This window comes from Cavia porcellus, unplaced genomic scaffold (genome assembly GCF_034190915.1).
Source record: "Cavia porcellus strain 051 isolate PalLab524CR breed Dunkin Hartley unplaced genomic scaffold, mCavPor4.1 scaffold_5, whole genome shotgun sequence".
NCBI classification, from domain to species: Eukaryota; Metazoa; Chordata; class Mammalia; order Rodentia; family Caviidae; genus Cavia; species Cavia porcellus.
In genome coordinates this window covers 56,068,809-56,082,765 of record NW_026947488.1, presented here as the reverse complement: position 1 = coordinate 56,082,765, position 13,957 = coordinate 56,068,809, and the positions used below count along the sequence as shown (strand labels likewise).

Genomic DNA, 13,957 nt, shown 5'->3' with positions numbered 1-13,957 from the left:
ATACATTGGTTCCCAAACGCTTCACTTTGCAAACAAAAGTGTTTAGCAAAATTTTGCTTCTGTTATAAACTATGTCTCAATGACAGACAGTTGTCACCATTTATTTTCCCACACAAACATAAATGCAGCTATCTTCCCAAAAATTGTAAAACAAATTAAGTTTGTAAATTAAGGGTCCACTGTGTTTAATCTCTGCTGTGACCCTGTTAGGTAAGTAAGGCACTCTTTTATTTTGTGGATGAGAAAACTGAGGCCCAAAACAGATCAAGTAGCTTGACCAAAATTGTATAGGTAGTTGGAAATGAAACTTTGGTTCCTGTAGCCAGGCTGTCTGTAAGGAATTATGGGATGAATGAGATGAATTATGGGATGAATGAGAGGCGTAAGCGCGAGGGTTTAAAGTATTACAAAAACCGAAGGAGAATTGAATTAGATCATAAGTACTGGGGCTCCAATCAGAAAGAAGGAACATCAGTCTTTCTGTGATAGAAGTATGTGAAGATGGACATTTGTGGTTATCACAGTAAAATAAAAGGTGATTTTGTACCATTGCTTTTGAGGAGAGATTATCATTTTTGTTAGGAAATCAGGAAGATAAAGTGGACTGTGCTATGTGAATATTTGATATCAGCAATAACATGCTTGTAGCTGCTTCAGAAATGCTATCTTTCTTTTCTTTCACTCAGATCTATCCTTACATATAGTCGAATTGGAGGACGAGTCAAGACACTAACATTTTGCCAAGGCTCCCACTACTTAGCCATTGCGTCAGATAATGGTGCTGTCCAGCTTCTTGGAGTTGAGGCTTCTAAGCTGCCCAAGTCGCCTAAAATCCATCCTCTACAAAGCAGGTAACCGCCTCATCTTTTAAACCTTGCCTTTAGCACACTGTGGTAACTTCACTCTCCCCTCTGCAGTATAGTTTGGATCACTGTGGCCCCTTACATTGCACTTCTTGTTTTAAGGCCATGCACTAAGACTGACCACCATGATGTCTTCATAGCTTGTTTTCTGCCAGTTCGTAAAAGGGTTAGAGACACAGTTTTGAACTCACTCATACCAGACTGGAATCTGCTTAAATAACATAATTACTGCATCATCTATCTAACTACTAAAAACACACCTCTGTCTAGCTGATACTGAGAGTTTATGTGTTTTGTTTTGTTTTGTTTGAGGCAGGGCCTCAGTGTTAACTGGCTGGCCTTGAACTCACTGTATAGCCCAAGCTGGCTTTGAGTTCATGGTGATCTTCCTGCCTCTGCCTCAGCCTCACAAGTGCTGGGATTACAGGCAGGTGCCACCATGCTCAGCTTTGCTTAGTTAAATAAATGCTTGGCATTAAAATTTCTGAAATAGATGGGATTATAATTTTTTTAGCTGTGCATTGGGGTACACACCTATAATCCCAGCACTCTGGAGGCTGAGGTAGGATCACTGTGAGTTTGAAGCTGGCCTAGGCTGCATAAGTGAGTTTGAGGTCAGCCTGCACTACATAGCAAGACCCTCTGTCAAAAAAAAAAAAAAATTTTTTTTTAGTATATGATTTATTGTTTTATTGTTTTAAAATTGCGAATTAGTTTTATTTAGGAATTTGTTTCACTTATAAATTGTAGTTTAAAAATTAAGCACATGCAAAATAAGATATTTAAAGATAAAACAATTCAGTATTTTGTCTGATCAATCTGTATTATGCACTGAGGATTCCAAAGACATAAAATATTGTTGCTAAGAATGTACATGTTAGTAGGAGAAATAGACAAGAGGCTGTTCCAGTGTAATTCGGTGATACGCCTGCTGTGGTGTGGGGACAGCAGGAGTCTCCTTGAAGGGACAGAGAAGTTAGTCTGAAGCAGCGAGGTTGTCTAGGGCATGCCAGGTGTAAGTGTTGGACCTCACAGAAAGAGCAAAATGAAACTGTTAGTGGATAATAACTCATGGTCATTGTGTAGCTTAAGGCAGAAAAGAACACCTAGGATTTGTTTTGTTTTTATTGTTCTGTGTTACTTTTAAAAATATGTGTATTTCACATTCCCTAAGCAGACTTTAGCAACTGTTTCCAAAATATATTGTAGATGGTGGCCTTTAACTGAATCCTTACATGTTATTTCGGCAGAGGATGATTCTGTACCATGGTGTACTTAGCAGACATGCATGTTCTGCACATGGTTAGCTCATAGTGGACTGCATTTTTCACTGTGAATGTTTTTGTCTTTAAGCAAATATTAAAGAGGGACCTTGCCAGAAAATGCAGATTTTACTGCACCACACTATAATTTTACTATGCCTCACTGTAATCTGCTCTAGAGAAACCTTGCTATGAGTCCTTTGTTCATTCAACCTATCAGCCATTATCATGACTCTTAAGAGTTAGAATTAATGGGAAGAATCAGTTCATATTTTATTTTACATCTTGATTTTCATCATTTCTTTATAGAAAAAAATATACTTACAAGTAGAATATTTGTAAATATAAGGTTTATTTAAGATAGGAGTCAGCAGACTATAGCCTAGTGTGGTCCACAGAGTAAGAATGACTTTTGTGTTTTTAAATGGTTATTAAAAAAACAAAATAAAAGATAATATGCAAGATACGTGTGTGACTGAGAAGTCTAAAGTATTGACCATAAAAGTGTTTGCTGATCTCTAAGTGATAAAAACATAGCAGTCTGTGTAAAGGGGCAGTATGTAGTCATCACTGAATCTGGCCAGTGTGATTTGTGATGATTTCATGTTTTGTTTGCAGGGCTGGGGGCCAAACACGTGTTCTCAGGCAAGCTGGGCATGTGATGTTCAGCTGAGCTGCATCCCCAGCCCTGTGACATTCAAAGTTTTCAAACTGTTTCAGCTTGAAAAAAACTGATACAGAGTAGAATAGTGCTCCACAATATCAAGAGATAAATTACTGGTAGGCTTACCAAGCGACAATGATGACTTTTAAATACATTTTGCTAGGAAAAATATAGATCTAATTGGAAAAGAAATTAGATCCAAAAAGCTATGCATGTACATTTCCATTTATGTGACATTGTGGGAAACAAAGTCAGAGAGGAGAACAGATCAATGGTTTCTACAGATTGAAGGAACAGGCAGGTGACTACAAATGGGCTATGCAAAATAATTTGGAGATACAGACATTTTTCTATGGTCCTGCAGTGGAAGGTACAGGCCTATATATTTGTCACAACACATGTAATTGTATTCCACAAAAAAGTGATTTTATTGTATGAAAATTTAAAAAATCAACCTGCATATACAGGGAAAGATGGAACATAGTTCGTAACAAATGAACTTGTTTTACAATCACATTGATATATACCTTAGAGAATGGAGGAGCCAGCCTGAGTAACTTGGGAAAACAGTGGATACCACCAGGCTAGTGACAAAAGAAATGGATCTCAAAACATTGTATCCAGCTGGTTATTTTTCCCAGGAGTGTGGTTTAACAATTCTGAAGCTACTTTCTAAGGTTAAAAAAATGAGTAAGTGTATTGCAGATAAAGAGAGTCAAGTTTCTTCTAATGGAGAAAGAAGGGGACAAATAAGTGTCCAGGTTAGAATGAACTGGTATGGGAAAGGAGTTGGAGATTTCAGTGTGGACTTCCCATAAATGCTACATATGTATGCGTACAAATAATCAGGTAGAGAAACATAGTTGTGTCTAGGTACATGGAGTAGTGTGCATATTATCTCTGATGAAACATCAGACAAATCCAAATTGAGGGATTTTTTTTAATAACTAAGCAGTAATCATAAAAAATTATCAAGGTTGCAAAACTGAACTGTCATGGATTAAAGGTGACTACGGAGACATAAAAACTCAATGCTAGATTGGATCTTGGGTGGTAAAAGGGTACTTGTGGAATACAAATTGATAATATCAGACTGTGTTCTATACTGGTGCCACGGTTAATTTCTGTTTCAGTAGTTCTGCATTATAGAAGATGAGAGGAAGCCGAGTGAAGGGTACATAGCAACTGCAGTTTTGCAGTTCTTCTGTAAGTGTAAAATTATTTTTAATAAATGCTTGAGCTATAATTGTCTTGATTGGGTCACATTTTTATTTCTTGACAAGAGATAGGATATAAATATACCTTAAACAAATCAGCGTTGCATTTTGGTGACTGGAAAAGCCTTACCTTTTGCTTTGTGTATTTTTCTAGAGTTCTGGATCTAAAAGAGGATGGCTGCGTTGTGGACATGCATCACTTCAACTCCGGGGCACAGTCCGTCCTCGCCTACGCCACTGTGAACGGCTCTCTGGTCGGCTGGGACCTCAGGTCTTCAAGCAATGCCTGGACATTAAAGCATGATTTGAAGTCAGGCCTCATCACCTCCTTTGCCGTGGACATCCACCAGTGCTGGCTCTGCATTGGTAAGCTGGCCTTCCAGTTATTGGCTGGTTTCCAGTGCGACTGATGGCCTACAGTTGCTATCTTGTTGGTGCTGGCTTTTCTTTTTCCTTTTGTTGGTCATATTTGCTATCTCCTTTTCTTTTTAGCATAACTGTGTGATAAGGTATGATTTATTTTTCTTTTTTTTTTTTTTTTTTTTTGTCTTTTTCCTTTTTATCGGTACCAGGGATCGAACTCACGACTGCCTGCTTTACAAGGCAGGCGCTTATGCCGCTGAGCTAAATCCCCAGCCCCTTAATTTATTTTTCATTAAAGGGCATATTTGAAAATGAAATCAGCGTCACAAGGTGTACAACAGATTCCTTCCTCCTTGTGCTTAATGAGCCTTTTTATAATCATAGTGATCAGACTTGCTGGTGTCCTCTCATTCTACAAGGGACGCAGCAGTCTTGATGTAAAGAGAATGGTGTTTGAGTTTGGGCACATAGTTGTAAATTCCAGTAACCTCAGGCAAGATGTGTAATTGCCCTCTCTCAGCATCCTCACCTTCTAGTGGGACTAATCCTTTCAGAGTTGGTTTTGGAGATGTAACAAGCTACAAGCATCTACCAGTGCCTACTATGGGAGAAGAGCAAGTAATGATTTCTCACTTTGTTCCCCACCCCTTTGCAAGTGTAGCATGCTTGCTTACCTGTTCTGTTTTGTTGGTAGTTTTTAAGTGTTTAATTATATAGATGAATTTTGAAAAACATACACAGTGTGTGATCCTCATCATAAATAGTACACAAACATTTCCATCATTTTTTATATCCTTTTCATTCAGTGCTCTTCCTGGATGCTAACAAAATCTCACCTGGATTGTTTCCAGAGTGTCAGCCCTTTTCAGATTGTCATATGATTAGAATCATGTAGTGCACACCTTTTTCACTAAGCATAAAGCTTGTGAGACTTTTCTATGTGGCTGCATATATGAGGAATTTTCAGTTTGATATTGAGTAATACTCCATTTTATGAATAATTTGTGTATCCATTCTCTAGTTGATGGATAATTGAATGTTTTTTGTTATTTTAGTAATTTGGAAATAGTTTGGGTTTTTTTTTTGTACAGAGGATAGAACTCCTGACCTCATGACCTCATGCTTGCCAGGCAGGCACTTATGCACTGAGCTAAATACTGGGCCAGAAGTAGGTTTTTGTAATGGTATATATTTCCATTTATTTCAGAATACATAACCATAAATGGTATTGCTCATCTAACTTTTAATTGATAAATAATAATTGCATATAAATATATTTATGGGAAGCAGTGTGACATTTCATGATATGTTTACATTGTAGAATATGCAGTCAGACAATTATCAAGTCCATCCACCCTACATTTTTTTATAAACTCATTTGTGATATTTATTACACTGCTGTTGCATTAAAAATACTTATCTAGAATTATTGCAACCTTTCCTACCTGTGGAGTATGAATATTTTGGATGAGAAGCTACTTCTCTTTTTTTTAGTGAAAAAATAAAACCAGATTTTGTAACAAAATAGAGGATAGTAGTAGTTAATATACTGTGTATAGTTATCTTCAAAGTACTCAGTATAGGATGCAAACCAAAATGATTCTTATAGAAAAGAAACAGATAGTAACAGAAAACTTTTTGCAGTGAACTGAAATAAATTAGTAGTATAAATGAGACAAATTAGCATATTTATTGAAGTATTTTTAAAACAACAGAATATATATAATTTGGGGAAGTATTTGAACTTCCTACTTCCTATTTATCTCTCTCCTATTTTGCTTTTTATTTGGATATATAGACACAGTGTTTCTTGGAAAAGAGAAGCCATGTGATACTGAAGCTTGTCTGCCCTATTTTAGTTAACATTATTTTCTTAAGTTGCATTCCATTTACCTACGAATAGTGGATAATCCTCCAGTGTGTGTAAGCACATTTGCCTTATCCTTTCATCTGTTGACGTACATGCACATTCTTTGTAAGATCTAGTTATAAATTGTACTATTATAAGCATAGATATGCATGCATCTTTGTCAGAGATACCTAGAAAGGGGATACCTGGGTCAAATAGAATTTCTGTTTTTAGTTTTTGAGGAATATACACTAATTTCTGTAGTGGTGATACTAGTTTACATTCCCACCAACAATGCACAAGAGCTCCTTTTCCCCCCTTCATCCTCCAAACCATTTGTTACTAGAGTTTTTGATGATAGCCATTCTTCCTGTGGTAAGATGCTGTTATCAGTGTAGTTTTAACTTTTATTTCTCTGATGGCCATCCATAATTAGCATTTTTTTCATGTATTTATTGACCATTTGTAATTCTTCTGAAGAGTGTCTATTCATTTTGGTTGCCCATTTTTTGATTGAGTCTTTTGTTTTGAGGAGTCTTAATTTTTTTGAGTTCTTTATATATTCTAGCTGTTAATCTTCTATTTGTGAAATAGCTGGCAATTTTTTCCCGACTCTGTAGATTGTCTCTTCACTCTATTGATTGTTTCTTTTGCTATGCAGAAGCTTTTGAATTTGACAGGATCCCATTTGTTGCTTCTTGGTATTATTTCTCATTCCGCTGGAATTCTGTTCAGAAAGTCCTTGCTTATACCTGTCTTAAGAATTGTTCTTATTTTATCAGCAGATTGTTTCTGTTTTAACGTTTAGATTTTTGATTCATTTTGATTTTTGTTTAGTACATGATGAGAGATACAGGTCTAGACTCAGTCTGCTGTGTGTGGACATCTGCTTTTCCCAGCACCGTTTATTGCAGTTCTCCTAGTATCTTTGACAGCTCTCTGTCAAAGGTCAAAGAGCTATATGCACCTGGGGTTGTTTCTTTTTTTTTCTATTCTGTTCTGTTGACCCACATTCCTGTCTCACATATGTTTTTGATGGAAACATTTAAAGTTTCTTCTTTTAAAAATTTCAAAATGTCCATTAATTATAATTAATAATAATAATACAATTATATTCTGTGCAATAGATCGCTAAAGCTTATTCTTCCTAGGAACTTTATGAACACTTTGATCTTGTCAACCGTTTTCTCATCCACCTTCTTCTCCTTTTCCTATGTTTTAGGTGTTACCCTGTCCTAATAGTGCTTTAAAATTGCCCTCGACAAGTTACCACACCTTACTATTTCCGTCAAAAGAATTATAATCGTCTCTACTTAATTTACGTTTCTAGATTTCCTTCTGTTTGCATATTTGTGATACCATTAACTGCCTGTGTTTTCCTATATTACTTTTTATATAGTTCATGTGGCATGGATTACTTTTTGTAAACAGACTACACAGGTATAGGAACTTGTAATGCTACATCTAGCACAGTAGATACCACATATCTACCAGATGAGCAAATGGCAGTGATGCTGCTTAGGCAGCTGGTCACAGTTGCTTGAGTCCTTGTCTCGGAGCCTGGCAGGCCATCTCGCAGAGGGAACCCAGTTGCCCTGTGTGTTCACTGCCCGCTAAGGTATTGGATCTCTCCCAGGTATTGGAGAACAGTTCCTGAATGCGCTCTGTCATGACCAGTTGCTTGGCGCTGGAGACGGAGGCGGTATCTTCCCTTCTGCAGGGTTTAAGCTGCTGTGAGCAGGTGCAGAGGTATCACCCCAGTTTCTGCTGTGATTAGGCACCCATGCCCATCTCCAGGATCTTGAGAGAAAAGTATACATGGGATGTGCTCAGAATCTGATGATAGCTGCAAAAGCTGCTGTCACTTTGGAGTCTAAAATGATCTTTGGGTATCAGTAAAACATCTCTGTTACTTAAGTCAGTCTGAACATTTTGACTTACCAAATTCATTTTGTGTCTTCTGTAGAGCTTCTGCTTTTGTGGGTGCCTTTGGCAGTTAATAACAGTGTCAGTAATTAATGAATTATTCATTTTGAACTTTTATTTATTAGACTAATAGCATTATGATGTGCACTTCATATCTGTTAATTAAAATCTTGTGCTGTTTGAAACTGGGGAGAGAGTGTTACGGAAACAAAGCTTTTCTCAGTGACTAAGCAATTTTAAAATACATTAATGTAAAGCTATTGCTATTTACTTTTTGTATAAATGATCAAGGCTTAAAGTGCTTTGATGATTAGGTAAACTCTTTTTGTGCTTTTTCTTCGTTAAGGTACAAGCAGTGGTACTATGGCTTGTTGGGACATGAGGTTCCAGTTGCCAATTTCCAGTCACTATCACCCTTCCAGGGCACGAATCAGGCGCCTCTCCATGCACCCGCTGTACCAGTCTTGGGTGATTGCAGGTAAGATGGCTTTCGTAATGGGGGTTCTTGGAAACTGCACTGTGCCCTATTGCTATTTAAGAGTTTTAATTTTATATATGAACCAGAGGCTTGATTGCATTCTGTGCAGTCTGTTGGAAGTTCCCACCACTGGTGCGTCACTGTCATCTTGTATTTATTGTGTTCAGCACATGCTACTCTGTTGCTGCTGCTGCCCTCCATTCCTGTCTACCACTGTCCCTCATTTCACGTCTTTGCTTTCTCCTGTGTTCTCTGTTCTGTCAAAGCTGCTGCCATCTTCCTAGAAATCTTAAGTCAGAAACCTTGGTCTTCCTCTTAGTTGCTGTTTCTTGTTGACACGTTTCTGTTGTGTTGCTAGTAAGTTCTGCTTCCTGCCATTGTGCATGGACCCTTGGTGAAGACACTCACACAAGTCTTTAGAACCGGTTTTCCTCATGTGTAAAATGTGGGTGAAAATACTTGACTTGCATGGTTTCAGGAATTGACATAAAAAGCACGTAGTCTGGCATACAGTTACTGTGTGATAAATGATGGTCCTTTTGTGTTTAGACTCTTTGTGATCCCTGCTGGCACACACTGCCTGTCTCCCGTCCTGCTGCTGTCATAGTTATCAGGTCGCCAGATTCGATGACCATTACTGAGCCTTCTCTCGAGGTATCATCTGGTCAGCTGTACCTTTGGCATCTTTTTTAAATGCTTCGCCTACCTGGTTCCAGGGTCATTTCTCTCATTTCTCCTACTTCCTGACCTACTTGTTTCTCTTTCTCTTCCTAACTTTTAAACTGTGGTCTCCCTCATAGTCTTTTGTCTTGTCCTTCTGTCAGGCTCTGTGAGTGATGTCATGTTTTAAATACTGCATTTATTCAAATTTTATATGTGTATGCCAAAAAATTCTCCCCTCAGAGTTCCAGTAGCCATTGTAAACTTGATGTGTCTAAACCAAATCTTTGATTTCCTCTCTGCTGAGTGTGTCATCTGAGCCTCATACCCTGAGACAGACTTGCCCTTCCTGTGGGATCCTCTCAGTAAATGGAAACTCCACTGGATACTCAGCAGAAGTCTGGGGTTGTCCTTGCCATTTCTTTTCTCATCCCACCTCCAGCCCATCAGCCAGCCCTGGCAGCTTTCTTAAAATAGACCAAGCTTCCCTGTCTCCCAAGTCTAAACCAAGATCTCTTCCCTCTTTTAATGCAGTAGCCTCTTAGCTCCCTGCTTCTCTGTGTACCCCTTACAGTGGTCTTTCTTCTGCTTAATGTTTTATAATGATGCTTTATTCCAAATGATAGAGAAACTGCTTGCTGTGGTTCTAAGGCTTTAAGGGAGCTGCCCTCCTGCCCACTCTCTGCTCTTCTGATTAGAGTCCCAGCAGGAAAATGATGACACACTGAGGGTCAGAGGTTTAATTTTAAAGAACTTTGTAGAGGTAAGGATGTGGGGGTTCCATAAAAGATAGTGCAGCGACATAGGATTAGTAACAGCAGAGTGTCACGAGAAGGTATCAGGGGAGGGTCTGGAATTGAGAAAGATGCTGAACCTTGAGGGGAACAGTGATTTTGAGGTGAGCAATGCCACCACCCTGCATGACCAATTTGATTATTTTCTTTCCCTTTGGTCTCCTACTCAGGCTCTTCCTATGCATGTGTTAGTTTTCTGTGACTACTGCAGCAAGTTTACTGAACACAAATTGGTGGTCAAAGCAGTACAGTTAGTTATCTTCTAACAATTTTGGAGGCCAGAAGTCTGAAATGGGTTTTGTGGGCCAAAATGAAGAGGACAGCAGGAGCACGGCCTTCACAGTGAGGTTGTTGCCTCGCCTTTTCCTGCTTCTGTCCAGGAGCCCAGCATCCTGGTTCTCTGTTACATTACCTTATGCTGCTGTTGCTTGTGATCGCACTTGGGCCCATCCTGGTGGTCCAGACTAATTCAAGGTCCTTAGAACTTCAAAGTCACTGTGTCCTTTAAGGTAATATTTATCGGTTTCAGGAAATAGGATCTGGGTACCTTTGGGGGCCATCAGACTGCCATAGGCCACACCCTTCTGGAAGGCAGAGAATATGAGAACTGCTGGTGTGGTTCATACACATGTGCCTTAGAGCAGCGAGTGTGTGGTAAAAAGCACCACTGCCTTTCTCCTGGTGACTTCTGCTCCAGCCACATAAGCGCATTCCTTGCACTAAGCACACTCCTGCATCAGTACTTCCGTATTTTTTTGGTTAGTATCCCCATTAGACTGAAAGTTCCATACGAAAGGGAATTTTTCTGCTTTATTTGCCATCTTTCCAGTGCCTAGGACAGTGAGTAGCCCATAGTAAATACTACTGGCTCTGTAATACTGCCAAGTGGGAAAGCCTGGGTATGTTGTCTTTCCTACCTTTTAAGTCCCAGATAAAACATCTGCCTGTCAGGTAGCCTTGCCCCTCACCATGAGATGAGAATTTTTCCTCCTGAGTTCAGGTGGAACTTAGCATACTTCATCTTTATTTTGGGGGATTGTTTTTGGAACAGAGTCTTACTGTGTGTCAGGGTGGCCTCAAACTCCACTCTGATCCTCCTACTCAGCCCCCCAGGGCTGGGATCACAGGCCTGTGCTGCCATATTTGGCCAACACTTTGTTTCTTTCTCGCTGTCCTCATTTTTCCTCCACTTCTAGACTGTAGCTTCCTGCCTTCCTTCCTTCCTTCCTTCTTTTTTCAAATCATTTTATTTCAAGGAGAAAAAGAAAAAAAAAACTAAAAAATTCAAAACATATCAATCAGGAGGCAACAATGATACATACATTGCACACTGTCATCCCCAAATCATTCACCCAGAGCACAAGACACCTGCATTCAGTTGTCTGAACACTACCAGCACAGATTTTTCTCTTCAGTGAACTCAGGTAAATCTGTAGTATAAATATCTTAACTAGTTTGTATATACATATACATATACATATACATGTATATATGTGTTGTTTCTTCCAGCTTCTCACACTAATGAGACAATACAGTGTTTACAATCAGTGTCTTATTTATTTCACTAATGAGTATGTTCTCAAGGTACATCCATTTACCTGTGAAAGTCTCCAGTTTATCCTTCTTTATGGCTGACTAGTACCTCATTGTATAAAAATACCACATCTTTTTGTATCCATACCTCAGTCAATGGGTATTTAGGTTGTTCTAAAGATGCCGCTATTACAAATTATGGTGCTATAAACATGGGTGCACATATATTGCTGTAGTGTGGTGTTTTTAAATCTTTTGGAGAGATACCCAGAAGGGAAATAGCTGGATGGATTGGGACGGTTAGTCCTAGTATTTTGAGGAATCCTCTCACTGATTTTCACAGTGGTTGCCCCAATCTGCAGTCTCACCAACAGTGAAGAAGAGTTCCTTTTCCCCCACGACCCCTCCAGCATTTGTTATTGATTGATTTTTAATGCCTTTGATCCATTCTGATTTTAACTTAGTACATGGTGAAGGATACAGGTCCAGTTTTAATCTTTGGCATGTGTAGAGCCTGTTTTCCCAGTACCATTTATTAAAGATGCTATTTTTCTTCCAGTGAATGCATCTGGCCCCTTTGTCAGTGATAAGGTGGCTTAGTGTTACACTGCAAGTTTGTTGAGGACAGAATCTATATTTGATTTATCTTTATACTCCATAGTTATTTTCAACCAGATCAGTATATACTTTACTGTTAGGTTATTTGAAAAAACAAAACAAAACTCCAATCTGGTAGCAAGTTGTATTGTTTGAAAGTACCAGTCAGCATTTCTTACAAGGTAGGAAAATGGAAGTGAATGCAAGCTGACTTGTTATCTACCAAGACGTGAGTGAACGTGAGTTCTTCCTGGTTTGAGTAATAGTTCTGGACTTCCTTTCTCATAGCTGTTCAAGGGAATAATGAAGTATCCATGTGGGACATGGAGACTGGTGACAGAAGGTTTACACTCTGGGCCAGCAGCGCACCGCCACTTTCTGAGCTACAGGTTTGTCTCCAGTTTTCTTATTGTACAGTGAATGGTATTGTCCACATCCTAACCAAATTCAGGCATTTTAGCAAACATGTTCTTTGTTCAGCTTTTGGGTTATGTTTAAATTTAACATCAAGTACTATGCAGCTATTGCAGCATGGGTGTTTTCTAATTTCCTGAGCTTGCTGCCATCTGCTTCATTGAATGTCTTAATTGTAACTCCCTAAGGCTTGTAGAATCTCTTTGTTAGCTCAGTAGACCTGAGTTAATCAGGCAAAGCCTGTATTGAAGTTTAGGTTATTGAAGAATGGAATATAAACTTCTTCCATGTACAGAGGGCCCCAATTCAAGATGATCTGACTTACAACTTTTTGACATTATGATGACAGTACAAGAGTGATACGCATTCACTAGAAACTGTACTTTTTATTTTGGTCTTTTTCCAGGCTAACAGTGTGTGTTAGGATGCTCTTGTGATGTTGGGCAGCAGCAGTGGCCCTGTCTCCTGACTGGATCACAAGGGTACCGAACTGATACCCTTTAGGTTAGGCATGTTAAATGAATTTTCACCTGCCAATGTGTTTATTGGAATATAACTCGAAGATAAATTGAGGAGCCCCTATACTTTTGTTTTTAATAGTCATGTTACCAATGATACTTCATTGGGGCAAAGATAGAGCAGATGTTTTTCTTTAGTTGGGGTCCTGCTCAGAATGGTCCCAAAGAGAAAATTGTAGGAAGCTAAACAGGCTATATCTCTCTGTTCAGAATAATAGAAGCAACTATATTCTAAAGTCCTTGTTTGTCTCTTATTTCTCTAGCTAGTCAGGTGTTCATAAAGCTGTTTATTGACAGTTAACCTGCCTAGAGGTGGTACTGTCATCGTGGGTACACTGATGTTTCTTATTTAACCTCGTATTTGTTTCATTTAAGCCTTCTCCTCATAGTGTTCATGGTATCTACTGCAGTCCTGCAGATGGGAATCCTATCCTGCTAACAGCTGGTTCAGACATGAAAATAAGGTACAGTGTCTCAGAGAATACTTGATTTTGAAAACATGGATGGATGGTACTGTAATGTTGAAAAGCAACACCTTGGAAGAATAGCTATTAATATACTTTACTTGTAATTAATGCTGTTGGTTTTGAAAACATCTCTTCATAATGCATAAGGAGACGGTGTTGATGAATGTGTGCCAGTGGCTATTCTGCCCATTATCCAGTAGAGATCACCAGCATTTATTTCCTCTTCCCTAGGTTTTGGGACTTGGCTTACCCGGAAAGATCTTATATTGTGGCAGGAAGTACCAGTTCCCCATCTGTGTCCTACTATAGAAAAATAATAGAAGGCACCGAGGTTGTCCAGGTACTATCATTT

The 13,957-nt window shown here is 38.8% G+C and overlaps 1 protein-coding gene across 2 annotated transcripts in view; it reads left to right on the top strand.

Moving 5' to 3' along the window:
- Positions 1 to 13,957, top strand: part of Pik3r4 (phosphoinositide-3-kinase regulatory subunit 4) — an 82,067-nt gene that overhangs the window by 66,726 nt on the left and 1,384 nt on the right. For both annotated transcript variants that reach the window (XM_063248979.1, XM_063248978.1), the window contains 6 exons: positions 687 to 851; positions 4,161 to 4,372; positions 8,491 to 8,622; positions 12,495 to 12,595; positions 13,514 to 13,602; positions 13,837 to 13,945. In XM_063248979.1, coding sequence (XP_063105049.1) covers positions 687 to 851; positions 4,161 to 4,372; positions 8,491 to 8,622; positions 12,495 to 12,595; positions 13,514 to 13,602; positions 13,837 to 13,945 — 808 coding nt within the window. The remainder of the gene's footprint in view (positions 1 to 686; positions 852 to 4,160; positions 4,373 to 8,490; positions 8,623 to 12,494; positions 12,596 to 13,513; positions 13,603 to 13,836; positions 13,946 to 13,957) is intronic.